The sequence below is a fragment of the Opisthocomus hoazin genome, chromosome 6 (genome assembly GCF_030867145.1).
Source record: "Opisthocomus hoazin isolate bOpiHoa1 chromosome 6, bOpiHoa1.hap1, whole genome shotgun sequence".
NCBI lineage: Eukaryota > Metazoa > Chordata > Aves > Opisthocomiformes > Opisthocomidae > Opisthocomus > Opisthocomus hoazin.
Genome location: NC_134419.1, coordinates 58,338,092 through 58,364,143, shown reverse-complemented (window position 1 = coordinate 58,364,143; position 26,052 = coordinate 58,338,092). Strand labels below are relative to the sequence as shown.

Here is a 26,052-nt window from a genome sequence, read left to right as displayed (position 1 = left end):
ATCCGACTCTCCTTAAGAAGAGCAGCTCAGCAGCTACCAGCCTCTCCGCGTAGCGGGCTGTCCCACCATGAAGCTTTACAGCTTGGAGGTTCCCCTTAGACCTGTTGCTAGATGGCACCAGCCACTTCTTTGCTCTCATCCCAAGAGGCTGCTGTCACCGTGGCCAGTTATCCACGCCGCCCTTTCGCTTTGCACAGGGCTCCCACCTCCACCTCAGCCTTCCCGCACTCGCACCCCTCCCCGGGAGGACGGAGCCAGGGCCGGGGCTGAGCGGGCAGCCAGGGGCTGCCGGGAGCCTCCCGCCTGCTGGGGAGGAGCAGCGGCGAGGGCAGCCCGGGGCGGGGCGGGCAGAGGCCACCAAGGCGGTCGGGGCTGTGGGGTGCGGGGGGCTCGCGGGGGCTGCCAGCAGGGCTTGTGTCTGTGCGCGCGCGCGTGTGTGTGCGCCGGGTGGGTGCGCATGGGGGCGCGTGTGCGCGCACAGGCGGCTGCGCAGGGCGGGTGTGCGCAGCTGCGCGTGCAGGACGAGGTGTGCGCAGGGGTCAGTGCGTGTGCACGGGTCTGCGTGCAGGGCGCGCGCACGGGTGCGCCTGCCGGGGTGGGCGCGCACATGGGTGCGTGTGTCCAGGCATGCCTTGCCACCTCCCCCGCGCGCCTCTCTGTGGGGGCGAGGCGGCGCGGAGGTGCCCGCCCCCGAAAGGGGCGGGGCGGGCCATGGCGCGGGTGCTGGTGGTAGGCGCGGGGCTGACGGGCGGCGCGTGTGCGGCGCTGCTGCGGGGGGCGACGCTGGGTCGCATCGCCGTCTGGGACAAGGCGCGCGGTGCAGGTGGGTCGGATATGCGGTGGGAGGCGCGCGGCGCGGCGTGGCGTGACGCGGCGGTCTCTGACTGGCTCTCGCGCAGGGGGCCGCATGAGCACGACCCGCAGCACGCGGGACGCCGCCTGCACCGCTGACCTGGGCGCGCAGTACCTCACCCTGGAGACGGAGCGCGCGGGGCCGCGCTGCAGGTGAGCCCCGGCCCCGCCCCGCCCCGCGCGTGGCCCGACTGAGGGGAGGCGCCGCGGGCTCGGCGAGGGGCGGCAGGGCCGTTCGGGCCCGTCCCTTCTTGTCCCCTCCCCGTGCTGCGGCCGGGCTTCGGTCCCAGCCCTCCCGCGGCCTGCCTCCCGCCGCCCCCTGCGTGCGGCCGTCCCGCCCGTCTCCGGCGCCTCAGGTAGGCGGTGGCGCGAAGCGGGTGGCGGTAGGCGGGGTCGGGCGGATTTGGCGGCCTGCCCTGCCCTGCCCTGCCCACGGGTGTCGCGGCTCGGCAGTTTTCACCCGTGTTGCGAATCCGCCCACATAGGAATCGCAGAGGAATGTGGTCCCGCTGCTTAAATCCGCAGAGATCGTTGCTCTCAAGAGCTAACGCGCCTCGGGGTCGCCTGAACACAGTGACGCAGGCAGTGGGAAGGCTGGGCATGAGAGAAGTGCGGGGGGTCTTGTCTTCGTGGGGATGTGGTGCGTCTGCCTGGAAGAGCAGTGGGGTCTGACTCGGGGCCGGGAGAGGGTTGTGTTGGTGGGGCCTGCTAGGGCTTGCTGGGTGCACAGGATGGTTCGCGTTGGGCTGGGGAAGGGGATGGGGATGTAGCAGTGATGTAAGAAGGTGAAATCTGTATGGTAATTGGGGAGAAGGCAGGTGTGTTTCAGGCACCTGCATCCAGCTGCTGGAATATTCCTGCTCTCCACGGTAGCGGTGCAGTTCGCACTGCTACTGAGAGCTTTAAGCAACTGTCGTATATGCCGCTGCCACAGTTAGTCCTGAAGCCTTCAGGGCAAACCACTAACAGTTTCCGTTACAGGTAGCCGTGGTGTCACATACAAGGCCAGCCCCCATTGAAATGGCAAAGGTAGTTTGTTGTTTTATAGCTATGGTTCCTGTTTGTGCATAGGCTACCTTGAAACACTGGTTGTGTGAGGTTATTAAAAACTGTTCTCTAAGTTCAAAAGGTGGCCAGTCTTAAATTTAATTATGAAAAATAACAACAGCTGTCATGGGTTTTAATGCAGTGTATTTTCGTCTCTGTGTTGTTTGCTCCATTTAAGCTTCTATGAGGAACTTCTGTCTCATGGCATCTTGAAACCACTGACTGCACCTGTTGAAGGAATGGTAGTGAAAGAAGGCTTCTGCAATTACATGGCACCCCAGGGCATGTCTTCAGTTGTCAAATATTATTTAAAACAGTCAGGTAATTTTTTAGATGCCTTTGTATGAAATGAAAGGTTTTAATAATTATGGTTTTGATGGAATTCTTGCATTGTCTTTTAAATTTAAATCTCCAATGAGAATGTTGAAGTTCCTTGTTTGTTTGTGTATGTCTTGAAGTTGCTTACGTGGAAATTTACAGAGCTCACAGACATGTTTATCCAAGTCCTGCAAGCGCTTCACTGACTTCAGCTGCACTGCTGTCGTATAAAAATCTCTGTACAAATATAACATCTTTAGGATCATGGGCCAAGTTTATATTTACACCGTCGGCTTTAGCATAAGTCAGACCTCAAAATTAGGACAGGGAAAATTTAGTGGGAGTGGGATCACAGCTGAGAAGAGATTTGAGTTGCAACGTGAATGGAGTAAGTGTTTGGGTGTTTTTTCATGAGTATATGCTTAAGTTAACTGTGCTGTCTAATCAAGCAACCAGTAACACAGTGGTGAGCTACATCCTGTGTTTTGTAGAAATGAGGCCTTATGCAGTATGTGAGCCTCCTGTGTTGAAAGCCCTTTAGAATAAAGACTGAAGGAGAAGACAGTCTGCTAGTTCAAACTGTGTAACTGCCGCATTAGGTGTAATGTGGCAGAACCACTTGTACAGTTTAGTGACTAATTTAACTGTAGTTTGAAAACTGCTAACTTTATGAGCAGTCAGGCTTTGTTCCTTTCATGTGATTATTTTTGTCTTTTTTTATTAGCTGTTTTTTTTAGACCCTAATCTTGCAAATGATTAACTACGTTCCTGTCTTCTGATACGTAAGAGGTGCTAACAGGGGCAACGTTCTCTTTTTCGGCTCCTGGGGATATGCTTTGATTGCTCACCCTGTGCTGCCTCCTGTGCTCATTGGATGTCATTCTGAATTGGTTCAGCTCACTAAAGCCGCAGTAAACTAACCTGACAAAGAGAGCAGCTTGGTAGTTTTCCATCTGTTTACTGAGCTGAATCATGTTAGAGAGGAGTCCGATGAATACCAGTCTCTAGCACAGGGGAGTGGTCAGATCTTTTCAGCTGATGAGGATCTCCTCTTTTAACATCATATGCTGTCTGTTGAGTTGGTTCAACCTAATTTGTGAAACTTTGCACAAAGACTATCTGCATGCTTTGCTGTTTGCAAGTCATCCAGTTACAAAGTGGAACTACTCTGCATTTTCTCTGTGGAATTCACTGTTACATATAGTTCACAACTTCTTTTTCCAAGCAGGTGCAGATGTCTTCTATGAACAGCATGTAACCCGCATCTCTCTCCGAGATGGGAAATGGGAAGTCTTCAGGAAAATGGGACCACCGGAACAGTTTGATGTAGTTATTCTCACAATGCCTGTTCCACAAATACTTCAGCTGCAAGGTGACATTGTAAACAGTAAGTTCATACCTCATAACTGCACATATCTAGCCTAAAATGGCAGTTGAGCATCTTGCATAGCAAAGAAACACTCAACAGTCTGAGCTGCCTGTTGATTTCTGCAAGAATAGGATGAATCTGAAAATGATAGGAGGTGGGTAATTTCAAGGCTGTATGTGTGGCGCATGAGCGGTAATACCTTGATAGCAAAACTATCTAAATAGACGAGTCAGTTTTTAATCTGATCTTTAATTTTTTGCTAACTTCTAAAACTAGACTTGTCTTTTGGTAACTTGAAAATAGTTATTAAATTGGAAAAGATCCTCAGCAGGTCTCCACGTGGTGACTTCCTTGTCACTATCTCTTTTGTTGACATGTCGTGCTGATTTTCAGTGCTGCCTTTGGTAAGTCTGCAGAAGGGATGACCCAGAGAGTAAGACCTGAATAACAACTGTGCTGTGGGGAAGATCGCTAGGGCATTTCGGTGAGCCTAAAGTCATACAAAAAGCAGGGGAGGAAGAGGTCCAGATCAGAACTCTTCGGTCTAGTTCATAAGATTGAAGCCTCCAGCTTGTTTGCTGTTTCTGGCTGCCCCCTGGGGGTTGTATTCCCCAAACATGAGTAAAACTCAATTATCCTTTGATGATTTATTGGGGTGAATGTGTTAACAGTGCCAGAAAAAGCAGTTCGGTGCTAAGAAAGAAGTGTAAGTTCAGGTCTGGACAAGTTTACTAGCTTAGTTATGTCAGGTGTGAGGCTTCCATGGCCAGCCTTTCTCTGGAGTCAACCTGATGAATCCTGCTCACCCGTGCTAGCTCTGTGCACAGTCAGTGTCAGTCCACAGTGGGCTCCCAGCAGCATTGTTCCTGGGAGGCCTGGTTAACTGAGGTGCTGCCGAGCCTGTGAACAGATTTGACTGTATTTGCTGTGAGACTTGATCCTTGCAGAACAGCCACCGTGAGGATTTACAGGGCAGAGATCTTGACACACCTCTACAGGAGATGGCTCTGTGGGCCACTGCTGAGCAGAAGCCAGGAAGCCCAGCTGAGGCCTGTGCTGACCCTGGCAGAGCCATTTGGAGTGTGCTGGGCTGTGGATTTACCACCTCAGCTGCAGTGTTGTACCAAAGACATGCTGCATGGCTAGTAACCTCTCATTGAACTCAGCATGATGGCAGCAGCGCAGGGGCATTCATGTGGCTTGAGTCAATTCTTGGTAACACAGAGCTTGTTGCCTCTCTGCTGCCAGCTCCTGAAGTAGACACTTTAAAATCTGTGGGGTTTCTGCCCTCTGGTTGATAGAAAAGACACAACTGCTGACTTTAATGCTTAGCTGCTTGTACTGTGCTGTATCTTATATCTTACTGGATTTAAATAAGTGAATGTGATTTGGAAACTGTCTGTTAAAAGATAGCAGAGCAATAGATGGAGGCGATTAGAGCGAGCTGCCAGGTTCTATCTGAAGTTGCTGCATAGTAACCAGGACCTATATGAGGGAAAAGAAATGGGAAGGGGGAAGAGAAGGATAGATGGCAGCAGGATGCTGAACTGCAGCGCAGTGTCTTGTGGTAGCAAAGGGAAAATTGATGTATGATCACAGTAAAGAAGAGAAGTATTTTCATTGCAACCTCTTATTTTAAGCTTTTTGCCTACAGAGATAAATATCCTGTAAAAACAGGACTTCTCTGCTGTTTGTTGTTTTATAAGCTCTCTCATTTCACCTGTCCCTTTACCATGGAAAGTAATGGTATCCCCACTGAATTTTCTTGGTAAGTGAGCATGCTCTTTCATTTCGTACTGTAAATCATATGAGCAAGGTAAATGTGTAGACATCCTTTGCAGAATTATCTGTTTTCCTTCTAATAGCTGCATGTGTACTGTTCTGCTATGTAAAGATACAATAAACTAATGCTAAAAATTCTGCCTGGTCACTAACTGAAGCACAGCTTTTCAAGCATTAGAAAGTAAGAGGAGAGTGATGTAGTCAACTATGATGGTTTGGGCCATTCCCCTCTCTGCAAGGAGAGACCTCATCTTGATTTTTTTTTTTTTTGTTAAGCTTATTGCAACAATGTAACATGGAATATTGCTCGGAGATGTTTGCAGTCATGGCTGACTCTCAAGCTGCTTCAGTTTGGTTAGCTCAGCTCACAGCAGATAGGAAACCTCAACAGCCCAAGCTGTACAAGCACGCGGGGACAGCTGTAGCGAGGTGGCTGTTTGATTGCTCAGTGGTGTCATCATTGGGGTAAATGACTGTGGTCCATCCTGTTCTTTCTAATGGTCCTCGATAGTGAATGTCCTGGGAGCAGAAGAAAAGAAGACACAGTGTGTAGTACTGTTGTCTTGGAGTCTTCCTGAGGTTCCTCTAGTCTGGATCTCAAGGCCTTCCTCAGTCAGAGCTGATGCCTTTGCAAATTGTTTTTCTTGGGGTAATTGAATCCCTTCATGTCCAAAATGTGAGCAGGTCCCCTTCAGAAGATGTAGTTAAAGTGAACGGTTCATTTCACTTGCTCTTGGAATGCTGGAACTCTCAGATGCTTTCCACGACATCCTTTTCTTAATCTCCTGTATAACTGCAGGATCAACTTTTATCTGAGGGAACGCAGCAAGTTTTGTCTTCTCCTCCCCTTCTCCTCATTTCTCTTCTTCTCTCTGCCTGTGCCTTTTGTGAGACTGGTTTCCAGGCTTCCAACCAATCATTAATTCTTCATCTTGGGCAACAGGGCTGACTCTCCATACCCTGGTGATCCCTAGCATTGAAACTGTTGGCTTCTTTACTATTGTTTCTTTAGGCTAGGAAGTGAGGGGAAGATGGTGAGCAGAATCTAAGGAAGGTGTTTCAGAGCCTGAACAGGGTGTAGATTTCAGATCCTTTTTAACTTGCAGAGACTCAGGGTACATCGCTGGATCTCTAAATCTCTATCTTCTATTAATTGCATGTCAAAGAGCTGAGTTTTGTTGATGGAGAATGGGAATTTCCTCCCTTGGGATTGAAGATGCCATTTCCTGTTGAGCTTAAGGCAGTGAACTGTGGACAGCTGCTGAAAGGAGTAGTTGTCCTCTGCCCCCCTTGCTGAAACTGATGCTTTTACCTCCTCTGTTAGCACTAGTGAGTGGGTACCATGCTGGGAGTTGGATCTACTCGCTGTTTTGACCCAAAACTGACTCTGATAGTGCAAATGAATATGTTCATTTTCGCTTGGTAATGCAACCTGATCTGACTGGTTGAGCGACTGCCTGGTTGGTAGTGTTAGCCTGCACATGTGCTGAGGCTTCTTCTTTACCCATAAAGCAGTTCAGTCATCTGTGTGCTCTGGTCTTCCAAATACAGAGACAAAATCTGGTGATTCTAGTGGAAAATGTACTTGTGCATTCCTGGTATACAAACTAGCAATTCCACCTGCTCCTGGAAGGGGAGGTTCCTGCTCCTTATTGGAAACTTCCCCCTTGCTGTCACTTGGGGTGGGAGGAATCATTTTGCTGCTGTGCTCATGCTGCAGCTAAAATGAAAGGTATGCGGAGTTGGAGGAAGGGAAGGGCTTTCTCCTTCTAGCGACAGCTGCCTGTGCAGCCAGCTCAAAGATCATATGTAACTACTCAGACTGCAGGCAAGGGGCTTAAAGTGAAGGGGGAAAGGATTTGGGAGTACAGCTACTTCAGGTGCTGATCTTGAAGGCCTTTATTATGTAGAAGAATAGACACTGAAGCTAGGTGAAAGATGTGGCTTGATGCCTTGTAGTAGTATTCATCTCGGTCAGTGTTGTGGCTTGAGATGTGCAGTGTCAGTGGGGTGAGCTTAGGCATTTTCCTGAACGGCCTTGTTTTTGACCATAAGTAGCCTTTACTGCATGCTCTCCTTTGCTTCAGTGTAGAATCCCTACTTTGATAGCTTCTTGATTAGGGACACCTAGTTTAGAGATCTTCTGTATCCCCCACTATTTTCCTACACCACTTTTCCCATCTGAGGTTGCTCTTTGAGATGCCTTTTCACATCAATTTTGCTGCACACTGGAGATTGAACTGCTAACTGTGGGCCTGTGCCAAGTTCCATTTTAGCCATGTAGGTATAATTAGATCTATCAGTTCAAAGCCAAGTGAAGTTTTGAATGGATTTTGATAAGAGATTGTTAGCATTAACATACAGATAATGGCTGTAAAATGAGTGAAGGTGCAAAGGAACAGTTGTGTGGAGTGGGTGATACTTTGATCCGTTAGTAAGCATTAGAATTAGCCTTCGGTATTTGTGTGTAAAAGAACCTGAGTTAGAGAGTTCAAATGACTAGCTAGAAGTGGTAATTCACCCCTTGCAGGAATTCACCATTTTCCTGTTTGAGCCTCGAGGTTGACTCTGTCAGATGCTTACTTTCCCCTTGCTTAAGAATATTTAATTGTCTGAATATTGTATTTTTAATCAGTGGTCCCATAGATGACTGCTGTAAACATGCAGTATGTTTCTTTGATAACAAAACAGTTTGGACAGCTATGCCCATGTTTTCGGAGATGTTCCCTGAAATTTAGGCTGCTATATTTGTAGTCAGGTGTTTCAACAAAAGCATCCTGCGCATATGGGCGCTGTGAGTTCCTCTTCATTGCAGAACTGGTATGTGTGACTACGTGGATTACGTGAATGCCCAGCACCTGGCAGTCACGTTACCTTAATGTAGGTGCCTTTGCTTCCAGTGGCTGATCTGCTCTTCAATTTGCAAATGTAAACTTTTATCTTTATTTCGATGTCTTTAGGACACTTAGAGTCCCCAGCAGAAGAAGGACATGGACTTGTTGGAGCGGCTCCAGAGGAGGGCCACAAAGATAATCTGAGGGCTGGAAAACTTCTGCTAGGAGGAAAGGATGACAGAGTTGGGGTTGTTATGCCTGGAGAAGAGGAGGCTGCAGGGAGACCTTATTGCAGCCTTTCAGTACCTGAAGGGGGCCAATAGGAAAGATGGGGAAAATATTTTTAACAACGCCTGTTGTGACAGGCCAAGGAGCAATGGCTTTGAACTAAGGGAGGATAGATTTAGGCTGGATATAAGGAAGACATTTTTTGCAACGAGGGTGATGAAACACTGGCACAGGTTTCCCAGAGAGGAGTGGAGTAGTAGTAGTACTCCATTAGTGGAGGCCCCATCCCTGGAAACGTTCAAGGTCAGCTTGGACAGGGCTCTGAGCAACCTGGTCTAGCTGAAGATGACCCTGCTCACTGCAGGGGGGTTGGGCTAGATGACCTATAAAGGTGCCTTCCAACCCATAGCATTCTATGGTTCTGTTCTATTCATTCTGTGATCTCTATTTAGACACCTTTGATATCCTGTTGGAGAAAGGCAAATGAAACGAGGCTTATCAATTTGAAACAGACCAATGTTTTACCTTCAGTGAGATGACTTACTAGTTCTTGGGTTTGTGTTCTGGCTTTAAGAATGAAGACTAGTGAGGAGGGAAGTCACAGCCTATTTCAGGGAGGTCTTCTTTCCCCTCCCAAGCTTTTTGAAAATAATTTTTATTTATTTACATGATATTCAGAGAATAAAGATTTTGAAATAATGACGCTTCCAAATGTTATGTTCAGTGGCAAAGTTCTTATTTTTATACTTAAAGCTCTGCAGACTAGAGCTTTTGTTGGGTTGATTTATTAGTTTGTGTCTTTTTCCTGTTCTTTAACCGTTTAGATGAGCCTAAACATTATGTCATTGTAAAGCTTTATGCATTTGGGAGGAGGCAGAATTAAGTGGCCTTTAGCAACCAGGATTATCATTTTAAATGGACTATGTAAGAAATGACTGTTCCAGAATTCCTTCTGAATGCAAAGCCAAAGCTTATATTAATGGAGAAGTGTATGAATGAAGGTGTACACACCTTTATTTTTTTTACATATATAGATAAAGACATGCATGCACACATATATATCTATTTACGTATATACAGTATTTTGTTCTGTTACTTGTATTCTTCTGCTTGTTTGTATTTGAATTTTGCCAGCACTTAGCAATTCTTAACTGAAAGGGGGCAGAGAATAAAGTGACTTGCCTATGGCCAATCTTTTTATTCATCTCCATATTAATGTGGAGTAGTGGGACTGGAGCATCTGTCCTATGACGAAAGGCTGAGGGAGCTGGGCTTGTTCAGCCTGGAGAAGACAAGGCTGAGAGGGGACCTTATAAATGCTTACAAATATCTGAAAGGTGGGTGTCAGGAGGATGGGGCCAAACTCTTTTCAGTGGTGCCCAGCGACAGGACAAGGGGGCAGTGGGCACAAACTGAAGCACAGGAAGTTCCGTCTGAACATGAGGAAGAACTTCTTCCCTCTGAGGGTGACAGAGGACTGGAACAGGTTGCCCAGGGAGGTTGTGGAGTCTCCTTCTCTGGAGATATTCAAGACCCGCCTGGACAAGGTCCTGTGCAGCCTGCTGTAGGTGACCCTGCTTTGGCAGGAGGATTGGGCTAGATGACCCACAGAGGTCCCTTCCAAACCCTAACATTCTGTGATTCTGTGATCTTCATTTTCAACTTTTATTCATTCCTTCTACAGCTATTGTGCCCAAATAGATGTATCAGTTGCATATTTAGCAACAACAGAGACAGAAGTAGTAATAATGCTGCTGGAAGTCATAAGCTTTGAAATCTCTTAAACTAGTAATGTCATTTGAATTTGTAGTCTGTGAAACAGGCATACTTAGGGGTCTTTGATACTGGTAGCTGATGAAATTACTCTTCACTGATTTGATTTGCTTGGTTTCTATTCAGAAATTGCATGTGTTTACTTGAAGTTACAGTAGAATTACCAAACAAAATTAATCAAAAGAAAAAAAGATCTTTTTGCTATGTCTTCATTTTTCCCCTGCTTTCCTTTAGTTAAGTAACATAGGCTTTTAAAATAGTTGAGTACTGGTATTGGGTTGAGGCAGAAGCGGAAAAGGGTCATAGCTCCTTGCAACATGTTTGGAACAACAGTAGGTGGCAGCAATCAAATGCTGTTTAAGACATTCAGTTTGAATAACTAAAGTAAATTTGGTGCACTTATTTGGGCTTGACGTACGTTGGTAGTAAATATTATGGTTATGCAGAAGGTAAAAAGAAAATGAATAAATGTGTTTCTGAGTTTTGTATTGTAAATTCGGTGTCAGAAAAACATTAAATTTGCTTAAAAGCAGGATCTTCGCAAATGAAAAGACTAGATCTTGTGAATGTTCATCATCTAATAGTATTTCAGACATGCTGGACAGTTTTATTGTCTGTGTTAGAATCCTAGATTTCTATACCAGATCCTATATGATCAATAAGCAATATAGCCCTTTTTTTTGTGTATTTTCAAATCAGATTGACAAACTTATTTTTGGTTTTAGCAAGACATTTGGCAACATGGCAATTAAAGATTGCAACAATTTGAAGTGGTTTTTATCTGTGTGTTTAGAATGTTTTCATTAACTTGCTTTACTTGGAATTTAAAATTACCGTTCTGCATGTTTAATCTGCTAATAAAATGGAATAGCTTGGCTTTTGTTTCAAGCCTGACCTGTTTTTTTTTCCATCTGTGTGAATGTTCCACATGTTTTAAATAATACAAGCTCATGAGAAGATACAAGTAAAACAGGATTGTATTTACCCAGGGAGGCTTTATAATATGAATTAGGGAAGCACAATTCTGATAATTTTTCATGAATCCCAAGTTCTTGCTGAGCACTTTCTGTATACGTGTTTATTTTTGGATAGTGTGATGATACATTCTGAATTTTGTAATTCCAGTTCCAAGCAATCTTAGCAGGGCTTATCCAGGCTTTGATTTTGCTCTCATTACCTAACTTATCTAAAATGTCTAGTGTAAATATGTACGCTGATTTGTTAGTTACTTATCAGACTTTAGGAGCTGAGGTCATACTGTGCAAATATTTGTGCTTTCTGGAAATACAAGCAGTTATTAGTTTTGCATGAGAGTAGATGTTGATATTAATGTGGTCCTCTAAAAACCTGTCAGTCATTTGAAATGGAAGCATCCTAGTACTGACTGAGGTTGTGATAGTGGAAGGATATGTGTTGGTGAAATTGGGCAATATGCTCGTACAGCAGTGTGAGAGGCCAATGTCTGGATTATCAGTACTGCAGCAGAAATGTGGGGCATCTTACTCTGTAGATAAACCCTCTGTCCTTGCCCGTGGGAGAGCTGTTTGCACCATGCAGTCAGACAGAATGCAGCTCTCCTTAACTCTAACTGAACAGTTAGATGAGCTGTTCTGTTTAGCTTCTGGCTGTGAATTTCACTTGTGATTCAGTGAATGGCATCCTGTTACTGTCTCCTGCTGCTGGTGTCACCTCCACCTCTTACTTTCCACTGCAGTGTTTTATACCCTCCTGTGAATTGATTTGACTCACCTGTCGAGCAAGGAGATACTATAGAGAGATATCTATCTCTCTCTATATATGTGTAAGTACGGGGTTGGTTTTGCTTGGTCAAGAAGTTGGGTTAGCTCATTGAATGGTTTGACAAGCATGAGAAAGCAGGCAGAAAGCAGAGGGTGGGACTACACATCTGAGAGCAGAGGAGGGTCTAAGGAGGCGCAGCGTTCTCTCATCTGTTCAGCTGCCACTGAAACCACTACATCAGCCTTTAAAGCATGCAAAGGTGTTACATGTTCTCTGCCTTCTGCAGCTCACATATAGCCTCCCTTCTTAGGGAGCACTTTTTTAAAAAAAAGCCAACTGGAGCTGGAATTGCACATCAGCAAAAAAAAAAAAAAATCGAAGTAGGCTGTGTTTTAAGCATGTGTTTGACTTGGCCTGTTTTTAGGTGTTTCTTTATATGGGTGCTTATAATGGACTTGTTCTGTAGTTACTAGTTGAATGCATTGAAAGCCTATCAAAAGTCAAATAGGCTACCACACTGATTCCAGTGACCCTCTCTGTCTCAGAAGTGTGAGGATTAAACCCACTGTGTGTGAGCATAAGAGGTTTGAAAAGGAGAATAAAATAGAATATATATTAGATAAAGGGCTACTTTGCATTTTATTGTTGTCAGTCAGAACTGCCTGCCTTTGGTAGAAAACTGAAACTTTGATTTGACAGATCTCGGAGTAAAACAGAAGAGAAAAAGCAAGATACAATACTGGAAGAGGAAAATATGCTGCCTTTTGTCTTCAGACTTGACAGGAGTGGGGCAGCTGCTTCCCACTCCTTGGAAACCTGCACTAGATCCTTTGACCAAACCAGGATGACAGCTCTTAAAGAGAAACCTTGCAGAGGGGGTCTCACTCCATCACAGCGTCTCTTCTATTTGCCTGTAACGTTGGAGAAACATTTCTTCCAGCAGTCCCTATTACTTTTTCTACCCCACCTCCAGCAAGTCAGCTGTATCAGTCCAACTGCCCGTGGGACTGCAATAATGCAGTCCCCTCCACCCCCTTCCCCCCCAAAAGGCGGAGGGATTTATTTTTAGCAGGATCAGCAGTGTGATCTTCAGTTCACCGTGTGGCCCACAGTCTTACTGGTACATTATGCACTTTCAGCAAGGGCAGCAGAGCAGCACAGGGGCTGTGCAAGTGATTGAGCCCTATGAGCAAGAAATGCTCATGAATCTGTGGTTTGAATTCTAAGTTTAGGTTTCCTGTGTAGTCCCAGGAGAGATTCAGTGCACCTGCACATTAAACTGATAGCAGGTTGTGCTGATTTAGCTAACCTGGTTTTAAAAAAAGTTACTTCTGACATGTAAGGCAGTGCTGCTTTTGTGTGTTGACACATTTAATTTAGCCTGATCTGGCTATCTGTATTTACTGTAACCTGGACATGCTTCTTTTTTTTCTGTCCCTGCTGCCTATGCTGGTTAGCAGAGTGCTTCAGTACCAAGAGACTTGATCACAGAGACTTTATTTAATGCTTGTTTAGCCTCTTTATGCCATTCTAGTAGTGTATCTCAAAACAGAGAATGGGACCCCAGGAATACCAGATCAGCTAAACATGAGCCCATGTACATATGCACACGTTAGATTTTTTTTTTTTTCTAAATAATAAAGGTGATGGTATTTGAACACAGGACGTACTTGGAACAGAATAAATGCTCTAAAATTTGTTTATCTCAACAATAGACATGGATACCTCTCAGTTTTTCCCAACAGCAGACAGTCTTTGGAACTATCCAGGGATTATGTTTAGACAGAGAAGTCTTTCCAAAGTTGCTCTTTGACATGAGCCCAAAGAAAAAAAAAAGAGTCCCTGTCAAAACATGTAACCAAACTGAGCAATTCTGCAACATCTTTGTTTGTGTCTCGTGGGACATGCGTTTAATGAGCTAATGGTTTCTGTGTTGCAAGAAGCTTGGATGTGCTGCCAAGACCTTATTCTTCAGTGAATATAGTGAAGGCATTCATACCACACTTGAATTTTTAGATCCTGAATATCAAATGATTTTGATGGTTGATTTTGGGAAACAATTATAATGTACATCCAGCCTCTCCCTTTGAGTAAAATCCTTTTTTGTTTGAAATTTTGCTCTTTTTTTTGGGGAGGAAACACATTTAGAAAGGCTCTCCCTCCTTTCCTGTTAACACACCTGCTCAGCATACTGGGGAGAGAAATGTGCGAAGATGACCATAACCTGACTTTGATGACTTCATAGCATTCATTTTGGTGTGGAATCTACAACTCAGACTATTGTTTTATTGAGTTGAAAACCTTTGAAAAGTCTGGTGCAGGTTTGCAAGCAATCAACATTTAATTGCTTGATTTGGGATTTTTTTTTTAAGTAGTGCTGCAATCAAATAGGCAGACAGAAGTCTTCACTGGAATGCATTTTTTTTTAATGCTACATGCATTTTAATATATACTCATAACTTAGGCAGTGCCTCTAGACTGGATGGGTTTTTGTGGATTTCTAGGCTTTTTTTAATAGTTGCTGACCACTCACACCACAGTAATTGAGACTGTTCTTTGTAAAGATTATAGTTATCTCCCACAGATACGCCTGCAAACTTGTAAGTTATTTTTGCAGTCCACATCTGGATTAGAGCAGGAAAAAAATTATTAATTTTAAACTTAATGAGATTTTGGCTGTATTGAGTCAAACATAACATTTGCATTGAGCTTGCAGTCAGCTTTTCACACTTGGCATCATAAATTCCAAGAATGTATGGTATGCTCTTGTATTAAAAAACTTCAGGAATAACTTACTCTCAGACGCTTTTTGTAGAAACTAAGTTCTGTTCCTTTTCCTGTGCCATCAGGTGAGATGATGCGGATGGTAAAGATTTCTATTTTGCAGAAGAGTTTCAATTCACATTGTCAGGCTGAAAGGTATCAGGTGGGTCAGCTCACTGATGTGGCTGAAAACCAATACTAGGGGAAAAATCCTACAACTAAAAAGGTTTGTGTCTCCAGTGCCAAGGCAGGCCCTGAGGAATCCCAGGCCCTGGAGGTAAGAGAGGAAGCCTACAGAGAGGATGACTTTCCCTTGGTCGAGGAGGACTGCATGAGGGATCGCTTAAGCAATCTGGACTCCCACAAATCCATGGGCCCCGATGGAATGCACCCACGAGTGCTGAGGGAGCTGCCGGATGTTGTTGCTGAGCCACTCTCCATCATCTTTGAAAGGTCCTGGAGGACAGGAGAGGTGCCCGAGGACTGGAGAAAGGCCAATGTCACTCCAATCTTCAAAAAGGGCAAGAAGGAGGACCCAGGGAACTACAGGCCATTCAGCCTCCTCTCCATCCTGGGAAATATGATGGGGCAGCTCATTCTAGAGGTCATCATCAAGCAAGTGGAGGAAAAGAAGGTTATCAGGAGTAGTCAGCATGGATTCACCAAGAGGAAATCATGCTTGAGCAATCTGATAGCTTTCTACGATGTCATGACTGGCTGGGTAGATGAGGGGAGAGCAGTGGGTATTGTCTACCTCGACTTCAGCAAGGCTTTTGACACTGTCTCCCATAACATCCTCCTAGAGAAGCTGAGGAAGTGTGGGCTGGATGAGTGGTCGGTGAGGTGCATTGAGAACTGGCTGAATGGCAGAGCTCAGAGGGTTGTCATCAGCGGTGCTGAGTCTAATTGGAGGACTGTAATTAGTGGTGTTCCTTAGGGGTCAGTACTTGGCCCAGTCTTGTTCAACTTCTTCATCAATGATCTGGATGAAGAGTTAGAATGTACCCTCAGCAAGTTTGCTGATGACAAAACTGGGAGGAGTGGTGGATACACTAGCAGGCTGCCATTCAGCGAGACCTGGACAGGCTGGAGAGTTGGGTGCAGAGGAACCTGACGAGGTTCAACAAGGGCAAGTGCAGGGTCCTGCACCTGGGGAGGAACAACCCCATGCATCAGTACAGGCTTGGTGTGGACCTGCTGGAGAGCAGCTCTGTGGAGAGGGACCTGGGTGTCCTGGTGGATGACAGGTTAACCATGAGCCAGCAGTGTGCCGTCGTTGCCAAGAAGGGCAATGGGATCCTGGGATGCATTAGGAGGAGTGTGGCCAGCAGGTCGAGGGAGGTTCTCCTTCCCCTCTACACTGCCCTGGTGAGGCCCCATCTGGAGTGCTGAGTGCAGTTCTGGGTTCCCCACTTCAAGAAAGATGAGGAGCTACTGGCAAGAGTCCAGCGGAGGGCTATGAGGATGATGAGTGGACTGGAGCATCTGTCCTCTGAGGAAAGGCTGAGGGAGCTGGGCTTGTTTAGCCTGAAGAAGAGAGGGCTGAGAGGGGACCTTATAAATGCTTACAAATATCTGAAAGATGGGTGTCAGGAGGATGGGGCCAAACTCTTTTCAGTGGTGCCCAGAGACAGGACAAGGGGCAATGGGCACAAACTGAAGCACAGGAAGTTCTGTCTGAACATGAAGAAGAACTTCTTCCCTCTGAGGGTGACGGAGCACTGGAACAGGTTGCCCAGGGAGGTTGTGGAGTCTCCTTCTCTGGAGATATTCAGGACCTGCCTGGACCTGGTCCTGTGCAGCCTGCTGTAGGTGACCCTGCTTTGGCAGGGGGGCTGGACTAGATGACCCACAGAGGTCCCTTCCGACCCCTACCATTCTGTGATTCTGTGATTTAGTCGGTGGCAGTGTGGGCCCTAGATTTGAGCAAACCTGGGAGAGATGTGAACCCCCTATCTATTTAGAAATTTGCAGTCAGGTCAGTTGAAGCTGACTGCAAAGCTTAGGATACAGGCTTGTTTCCTCCATCCCCCCTCTTTCTGCCTGTTCTCTGTTCCATACCAGTTTAAAACCTGGGCCAATTCCTTAGTCCTCTTCCCTGCGTGGCCATCAGGCAACTGTGTCAACCCAGCTGAAATTAGGTTGGGGATTGTAGTTGCAGAAAAGACTAGACAGTGCTGGCTCATGTTGTCAGAGAGGCTGAGAACAGTGGCCTTTTCCTTCTGTAATTTCCATCCAGAATATTATCATATCCTGTTAGTATTTTAACTGTATGGTGTGTTGGATTTACCTGTCTTGCCTTAGAAGCCTGCGTTTACTATTGGTTGGCTTGCTGTTCCTTAGGAGTTGGATTCCCTGCTAAATCCACCTTCCCAGAGATACTTAAAGCACTGTGTATGTCTTGTGTGACTCTATTCTTAAAAAAAAAAAAAAAAAAAAAAAAAAAAAAAGCGCCCTCAAACTTTGTTTAGGGACTAGTGTAGTTGTCATCTCATTTCAGGACAGAATCTGAGTTTGTAACCCAGTATTACAGAAGTTACTGATAATACTGCTTTCTTCAGGTTTACTGTTACTTCCCGTATCTTGTAACATGAGTTGTCGTGAAGAGTTGGTTGATGTTGGTGATATATTTGACAGAATGAACTCTGTTTCAAGACTTGTAATCGTAAGACCTCTCTGCTGTTCTGATACACGCGAGTTTCCGGAGAGCTTTCAGATGACCATGGGTGCTCACCTTTCTTGTGCCAAGATCCGATGGCCAGGAGTGGTAGTTGAGGTCTGTGCGAATGAGTGTGCTGTGTCAAATAGCATGCCTGGGGTAAGGCCTTGTATTTATCATGTACCTTAATATTTTGAAAATCAGAAATATTGTCTGAGCTTTATAATAAAAGTTGCATGTGAGACTTCCCAAAGATCTTTAGGTCTTGAGTTCATTTATGTGAATTCCTGTTTTCTGTAGCAGCTGTTTTAGTATCTGCTATTGGTTCTTCATCCAGTGCTGTTTTGAGGGGCTGAGAACATTTTCACATGTGGCTTGCAGAACAACTTTACTGCTTCACTTTTTTATTTTTTAAAATCATATCATTTTTAGGGGCTGGACTAACTAATAAGTATAGCAGTTGAATGTAGTAAACTTCAAACATCTCCTGTTTGCCCCAAAGGTGTTTTGGGCTTTGCTTTTGCACCTTATTTTATTGACTGAGTATCGAAATTTTAATCTTGGAAATGATGAGTTATCTCACTCCAGATGAGAAGTCCTCACATATGTAAACTTGATGTAAGGAAGATTTAAAACATTATTATTAGCAGGTTGTCAGGTGGGTGGCTGTGTTTGGATCTCGCTGGTCAGGATTTGCCGTTAGGGCGATCAGAGTGGGCCTGAGCGTTGATTGTGTTTCAGGAAGCACTATGTGCGCAGTTGTTCTAGCATTCCAGTGGTGCCTAATAGAGTAAGCAGGCAGTCTCATGGTCCCAAAGCTCATTTAATTTAGGAAATGGAATAGGATAGGTGAGAAATGATTGTTGACTTTATTGACTTAGTTGATGAAGCACCCAATGTTATAGCAACGGACTCAGTTGCTACAAATTATTAAAAATGTAAAGAATGTATTGCCTTATTTAAAGGGATTAAAGCTATCCTTTCACTTGATTTATTCAAAAGAACAAGAGACATGCAAATATAACTTTCCAGAGTCAGTCCTATTGCACCAGTAGCCTCCAAGTCTATTCCCAAAAGTAGTGCTTTAAAAATACAGCTGGACTGAAATGTGGCTGATTGAGTGCTCCTTTGTAAAGACAGGTATGAGAGGGTAAGTGTATACCTCTGCATAAAGAAGGATTTATTGATCTCTTCTCGTTGGATTTGCACTGTAGGGAGAACAGGGTAGCTGCCTGTGGAAATTTAGGACAGCAAATTTTATTAAATGAACTGTGCTGCCAGCAAGTGGTTTGAGTGTCTCGCAGACTGTGAAGTGACTGCAGAACAAGAAAGTGGTGTACGACTTTGTAAAGCATAAGAGAAATAGATTTTCTGGATGTTTACATATCATTTTCTCATCAGCACAGGAGAAAGTGTGTTTTGGAACATTAATCAAAAATCCTTTTGTCTATTCTGAACTAAAGCATGCTTGTTGCAAAAGTAAGCTCGAAAAATATTCGCATTTTGTAATGTATGTTATGCTCAAAGATGACTTAAAATCAGGCAAAAAAATTAACTTTGAAATGATCACTTATTTTCAAATAGCTGAATTGCTTTCAGAATTTGTTTTGAAAGCTGAATTGCTTTCAGAACTCAGTTGAAAAGGTTGGTCGTTTTCATAATATAGAATTGTCTAAGCAAGAGTTTAATTTTCTACTCTGAAGAAAATGCTGTATAATTCTTACTGAAACAAAGGATCGTTGGATGAATTAAATACTGGCTGAATTGAAATTCCTAGGGCCTCAGTGTCCTTTTCTATACTTTTTCCATACTTGCATTTTAGCTCATGTAATTTACCAAGTAAATCCTTGCTTAAACTTCAGAAATACAAATTTCTGGTAACTCTTAATATTTTGTATGTCAATATTTCTTTGCATTTACAGGAGGTTGTCATCTCTTTGTGGTATGGTGTGAAATCTTAAACTTTTAAAAATATCTCACGTTTGAGAGTGAGAATTTGTCTCCTCAGTATAAAAATTGACATTTCTTCATCTCTATGTTGTTAGCACTTTATAGGGTGCTAGCACTTGACAAACATTTTCATAAAACATCACATAGTATCTTTAGATGTCAGTGTAAGTCTGTTTGTATCATGCTTGTGGTGCAGGACCCTGGCAAGGTTAGCCTCTGTAAGGTTGGATAAAGGTAGACTAATAAATTACATATCTGTGATGCTGTCAAAATGCTTCCAGGAAGGCATTCTAGTCTTAATTTGTGTACTGCTGAAAATACTGTGAAAGGTCATAATTTCGGCAGGCAAAAGAGGTAGCACTTTTTAAACTTTGAATCCTCAAAGTTTTTGCCCATTCATTCTTTAGAAGTATGTGTGTTTTTTCTAGCTCTCTCCTTTCTTATGAAAACAGTCACAGTGCTGTGTTTTCTGCTTCAGATGCTGTGGAAGTAGAAATACCATCAGATATTTGGGAAAAAAAATGTAACACATCAGTTCTTTTTCTTTTAAAAAACGCTTAGGAGGTGGTAAAATGCCGTAGTAATCCCATGGAGAAGTTGTCTGACATTTGCGTGTGAACAGCTTCAGCCTGAAGTTCGTTAGGGAAAATGGTTAGCTTTGCTGTCTTGTAGGTGCTCAAAAATGTGGTAGCCTGGGGTTTTGGAACCAATCTAAGTGGGATTTTTAATTGGCTAGCTGGCCTAAACTGGGGTTTATACCAATAGCAGATTTAATGGTTTAGCTTTGTATTTTTTAAGCCCTCATAAATCTTCTGGCAGTGTGCTGCTGATACATGTGTATTTATAGGCAATGAGATACATACTTAGTTGTTTTTTTTTAATATTTGTTCTTTTCTGTCATGTTGCCTTTAGTCGTAAGTGTTATCTCCCTACTTTTTTTTTTTTTGTCACACTGGCAATACTTGTATTTTGCTGTAAAGTCAAATGTCAAGATACTAGGTATTATAACAGTTTGTGGGGTTTAACGTTCAATTTTCAGAGAGTACTTGCGTTTTCTAATGGGATCTGCAAGGCAGAGAAGTATGGGCAGCATTTTGAGATCAGTATTTCTGCTTTTTTTTTTTTTGTCTTTGTCAGATTTAGCTATTGGAGTTGGTAATCACCGTCTATAGTTGAAAAAGGTGTAAACAATTTTCCAAGAAAGGGTTTGTTGTGGCAGCAGGAACAGAGTCTGGCTTTTGAATGCAGCATTTGATGTACTAATGGCAAGGATTTTTTTTTTTCTATTCTGTTTTTTTTTTTTTTATTCATCCTCTGGTGGGTTGCAGCTGATCTGTCAATAACTATCAAGGAACCAATCTTTTTTTCCACTGTTACATTTTGAGCATTACTATTTTATAGCACTGGCTTACGTTCTTAGAAGTAAAAAAAGAGACTGGGGAACCAGTTTTTAAAGTTGTATACTTGATTGTATGTCTAAAATTGTGTGCATGATATGCACACTCCAATTTATGGAATTTGGATAAATTATGGCAGAGAGGCGTTTTTCAATCAGGTACAGCTTTCTTAATTTATCTGTGCTTTCAGAACATGTGCTATGCATACTTGGTTGTGTGTCTAAATCCTTTGATCCTTTGGAAAGTCTGAGATGAGAGGCAGGATGCAAAATGAAAGTGTGTGTGATAAAAACAAAAGCAATAAAACAGAGAAGACATGCAGAACATATGATACAGATGAAGCCACATGAAACAATGTACTGATTGTGGGTGAAGCGTAATGTACGTAGCTTTAATTCCTTTTTTCATCCTGTTTTCTGTTAGTGATTATATTTTAGGCATATCTGAATACCATGCAAGGAAGTTGTGTAAAAAACAAGCAAAGCCACCTATTATTAATGGAACAGTAGTCTAACAACAAGTGTTGTCAGAACATGGACCTGCGAACTCCATAGTGTGAATGTAGTTTGCATGCCAGTGCTGTTTTCAGCTTTGAGGAAAGCTTAACTTCTCTTTATCGGTATCTCAGCCTGTGCAAATGGAGGTTAATGCTTACCACACAGATAAACACTGAGGGTAGGATAGGAAGGTTCAATTAGGACATGGTTTTGAGACAAGAAAGCCTGTCTCGTGCTTTTCCGCTCTCTAGCTCTGCAAACAAGCTTAGTTATGGATGTTAGAGAACATGGAGATGTAGCATAACGTTTAGTGAAATATACAGAATTTGCTAAATATATTTGTATTAATCTACAGAAACACTTTCCACTGTGTAATGCTGCGACTGTTGTCAGACTCTCTGAGCTGTTTTCCACTATCCTTCTCACACATTTAAATAACCTGACTTTTTAGCCTTGCTGATGTGCTTTCCCAATGTTAATTTTTCCATCGTTATGGAACTGCAACATTTAGAAAATGTTGCCTTTGTTGTTGCCCCTTTTGTTAAGGGCAACCTTAATAACCGGTGAGGTACAAAAGGATAGGAGAATACCACCATGATGGTAACACATAGTCAGCTTTATATGTCTGCATATTACCCGATACTAGCCAAGAACTGGAAATTAAATAGATTCATATTACACTGAGAGGAGTTACGGCACTTCCCCTTTGGTATGTTTTAGATCACTAAAAGAAGTCCTGATACGAGAGATAAATTGGGTAGTTTATCTTTGTTCACTATGTTCTGTATTAGTCTTCCTTTGTCACCAAAGCACGTATTTTAAAAGAAAATAAGGAAGGAAAAAGAAGAACATAGTTTCAGTTAAAGAAACTATTACCATGGCATGTAAGAGGCATATTTTACAAAATGTTACAAGGAATTGACAAAATTTCTTGATTGGTTTCATAGCTTTTCTGAGGAATGCTACACAGTGCATCACTAAAGTTTTTAACTGGTAGGTCAAACTACAGAACTTTCTAACCAGCTCTAGATAAATCTGTTATAAATTCCATTATTTTTACTAGCACAGTGGATTGATGCCTTTTTTTCTCCCCATCATCATGAGGTATGAGCTCAGAAGATCACTGAAGTATCAGACAGAAGCTAGAACATCAGACATCCATCACAGTTACCAGTTAACACCAATTCACAACTGTTTCAAGTAAGAAAATAAGAGAGGAAGCCAAATCATGTAATTCTTGTAGCATGAAGTGTCTTATGCATTTAACCTACCAACTAGAGAAATTATTCTGGTTTTATCAGTTTCTCTGCAAACCTTAATGTACATGTGTTTGCAGGCTTTTGTTCCTGCATTGAGGGCTACCCCCAGCACTCCATTCAGCATGCAGCAAAATGGGAGAGATGAAAATTTCTTCTAAGAGCATATGGTTTTATTTATAATGTCTTTCATAGCTGTGACATTCATAGACAGGGTTTACTTGTGTACTACACTCCCACTCACTCTTCAATCAAGCAAGAACTTCTCAAAAAAAACCCTCACATTTTTAAGAAAACTAAACACAAAAAAGCACATGGAAGTACATAGAGCTTCAATTTATTGAAAGGAGGATAAACATTACTAAGATAAGAAAATTAACTTTTTTGTAGTAGAAAAACATACACTTCTTAAAGTATGTTTCTTTGCATGATAGCAGGTAATTGTATGTAGAAAAATGCTGTATTTCCACCAGAAATTGATGATTGATGTTATAGGAATGCTTGGAGAAGGGAGAGTGACAGAAACTAGTCCAAACATAGATATTGTGGTGTGTGCATGGACAGAAAAATCTATCGTTAAATGAACATATTGCTTGCTTGTTTTCTCTACTACATGACGTTTAACTGAAAAATGCTTGTAAACTACAGTCTCTGATCACATGCAAGTGATTAATAGCATCTCTTGGTACTTTAAAACAAGTTTTTTTAAAAAATTGATGATTTGAGAAGTATTTGATGTTCATGTTCCCCTGTCAGCCTTCTTTAACATTTATACCTGTGATAGATATGATATGAAAAGGGAAGTACAAATATTTCAGATATAGATGTTAGTCTTAAAACAGCTGGCATTTTTTTATGGTGACTGTTACACAGTGTTGGATCATAGTGGTAGCATAGACTTGTCATGTACCCCTGTCCTTCTCAGAGTGTTCTTTCTAATTTAATTTATATATACAGGTATTTGCAGATTCATTAAATGCAAGTAAAAAATTGAATGATCTCAGCTATGACCATCTCATCTTTTTTTCTACAAATTTCTGTTTTTCCATTGACTGCTTCTCCATGCTTACAAGAAAACTAGAATCTTATCTTGGTCTCATCAGCTCATGTGAAACAGGATCATGATTTACTGTCTCTATAAAGCTGGGGACTTTCTCTGGTATGTCCCCATGAAAACGAATGGAACTATGGTCACATTACAGACAGTGGATTTTTGCCACTTTCTGTGCAATATGGACTCTATTTCTAAATGAAGACAAAAGCCTTTGTTCTGCTGAGTCACACTCCAGAACAATAGACAGCTACAGAGAAGTTGGTACACTTTGTTTCTAGTTCCAGTTTTGACTTTGAAGTTCTCCCCTGTACTTGCCTCTCTTTTTTGTCTCCCCCCCAGTGCTACAGTTGCAATATGATTTAGCATGCATGTTTCTGCATGTATTTTTTCTGAGCTCTGTTATCATAGTTCTGCCTTTTGGTTACAGCAATCCTATTGACTCTCACCAGTCTACAGGTTTTGTCTACTTCACATAAAGCTGCTTTATGAAAAAGGAAAGTGGAAGACACTGATCAGCTTTCATGAGTCCAAAGCATATCATCTCCCAAGGTGATGAGTAATACTAAATTGTTATTTTTGAGGTGCCCAGTCACTGTTTGATTGCTTGGAAATGCAGCTGACAACTCGTTGTAATGTATTTGAGGGATGCAGGTTTACAGCCAGTAGGGTGTTATGGTAATAAGAAGATACGATCCATGAAAAAGGCTGTGTAACATCTATGTTACAATATGCCTGGAGCCATCATGAACAAATACCATTTGAATCTTTTGCGCTACCACTAAAAATTAATTGTGATATTGCCTAGCATTAAAGCCAGTGAAAGTGACATTCAAAAAGTGTGTAAATGTGATATTGTGAAAGGGATGGAAATAAAAGAAAGGGAAAATAAAGCACCCTGTGGGTGTCATCTCACTTTTGCACCAGGTAACAGTGGGATAGGAGGACTTGCCATCTATTAAAAGCTGTGGAATCCAAATTTGGGTTTGAGATAGCATAGTGCTGACTGATGCTAGCAACAGGATCACAGGCTTGTGTGAAATCTGTGATGCTGTCATCAGTTAAATCACTCTCCCTTACAGAGTAACGGGGCTGCTGGTAGTATGGGCAAAGTGCGCCTGCTGAATAGCTTGAAGTGGGGAGAGGGAGGGGAAGGAAACCCATAGTGAAATAAAACCCGAGATTAAGTTTTACACTCAGATACTTAATCCAATGTCTGCATGAAGTAAAGCAGATTGCAAATTATTCCCACGGGAGATTTTAATGGGGTCTTGAAGGCTTTATCAATCTCTTCTTGAAACTTCTGGCACCTCACCTTTTGTTACAATCACTGCTTGCAGCTTTATGATATTATAGATTTAGCTCTAGGAAAATCTATACTTTGAGAGTTTTTTCCTCCATGAACATTATTAGTGGGTTTTTAAAAAGAATTATTACTAGCTTTCCACAATACTAATGGGCTAAACTGATTGATGCTCTTTGAATCAACAGACAAGGGGTATTTTGGACTGCAATAAAGAAATGACATGTGTGTTCCTGTGGGATGGTATTTTGAACCTCTTCCTTATCTTTTTATCACTTCTTCACACTTCATAGCATGTCCTTCACTGAAAAAGTGCATTGCAAGGTTTGGTGTGTGTTTCGCTGCAGTTTAGGTATATGTATTTGTTTTACTCAAAAATTAATTTTAAATTGAGTTGCCTTAATTGTACAGGGGATGTTTGAGATCGAGGTATTAGGAGACAACACTGACTGAATGAATTTCTGGTTTTAAGTATTTATTTTGGGAGAACATTGGTAAGTGAGAAAAAAAATTACAAAATTCAGGAACTGTCAACACAAAAACAAGTCCCAACAGAAGGAAAGAGAGGAAATAAAATGTGGAATCCCTAAACTCGGGAACAAAAGGAAGAATTGAGATGCAGTCAGCAGAAGAAATGCTGATTATTAAAACTGATGGAAAATTTGAGTGTCTGAAAAAACTCAGAATTTACCAGTACGTGCTGGATATTTACATGAATATGTGGTAGTGCATGCCTTTTCAGAACCACGATAAAGCAGGGGTAACAAAATCTGGAAAAGTATATAGAAAAACTAAATTTACTTTTAAAATAGTACTGTCACAAATTAATCACCAGCAAAGAAAGAGGATACTGGATCTGACAGTTTGTTCAACTCATCCTGCTCAAAGTTGATAACAGGATTTCCACTGACTCTTTTATCATGACTAGATTTTGCCTTGTTGCATTCTTCAACCATATTGAGTATTGAAGGTTGTGATTGCCTCTTTATCCAAGAAAGTCAAATGAAGGAAATTAGTTTTGCAGAGCTACTGGGAATAGTAAGGGGATAAATAAATTCAGGTGAAGGTGGAGAGCAAAAAGATGTTGTTTTTTACTGTGAAACAAGTGGTTAAATTGGAGTCTCCCTCTCTGGAAATATTCAGGACCTGCCTAGACGCGGGCCTGTGCAGCCTGCTGTAGGTGACCCTGCTTCGGCAGGGGGGTTGGACGAAATGACCCACAGAGGTCCCTTC

At 42.7% G+C, this 26,052-nt stretch overlaps 1 protein-coding gene across 4 annotated transcripts in view; it reads left to right on the top strand.

The window, feature by feature from the left end:
- Positions 1–680: 680 nt before the first annotated feature.
- RNLS (renalase, FAD dependent amine oxidase) overlaps positions 681–26,052 on the top strand; it is a 79,357-nt gene continuing 53,985 nt past the window's right edge. For 2 of the 4 annotated variants that reach the window (XR_012764272.1, XR_012764271.1), the window contains exons 1-4: positions 681–823; positions 900–1,005; positions 2,078–2,220; positions 3,443–3,604. Coding sequence is in view for 2 of the 4 variants with exons in the window: in XM_075423261.1 (XP_075279376.1) it covers positions 712–823; positions 900–1,005; positions 2,078–2,220; positions 3,443–3,604 (523 nt within the window). In the remaining 2 variants the exon portion in view is untranslated. The remainder of the gene's footprint in view (positions 824–899; positions 1,006–2,077; positions 2,221–3,442; positions 3,605–26,052) is intronic. The other 2 variants (XM_075423261.1, XM_075423262.1) reach the window with 2 other exon arrangements.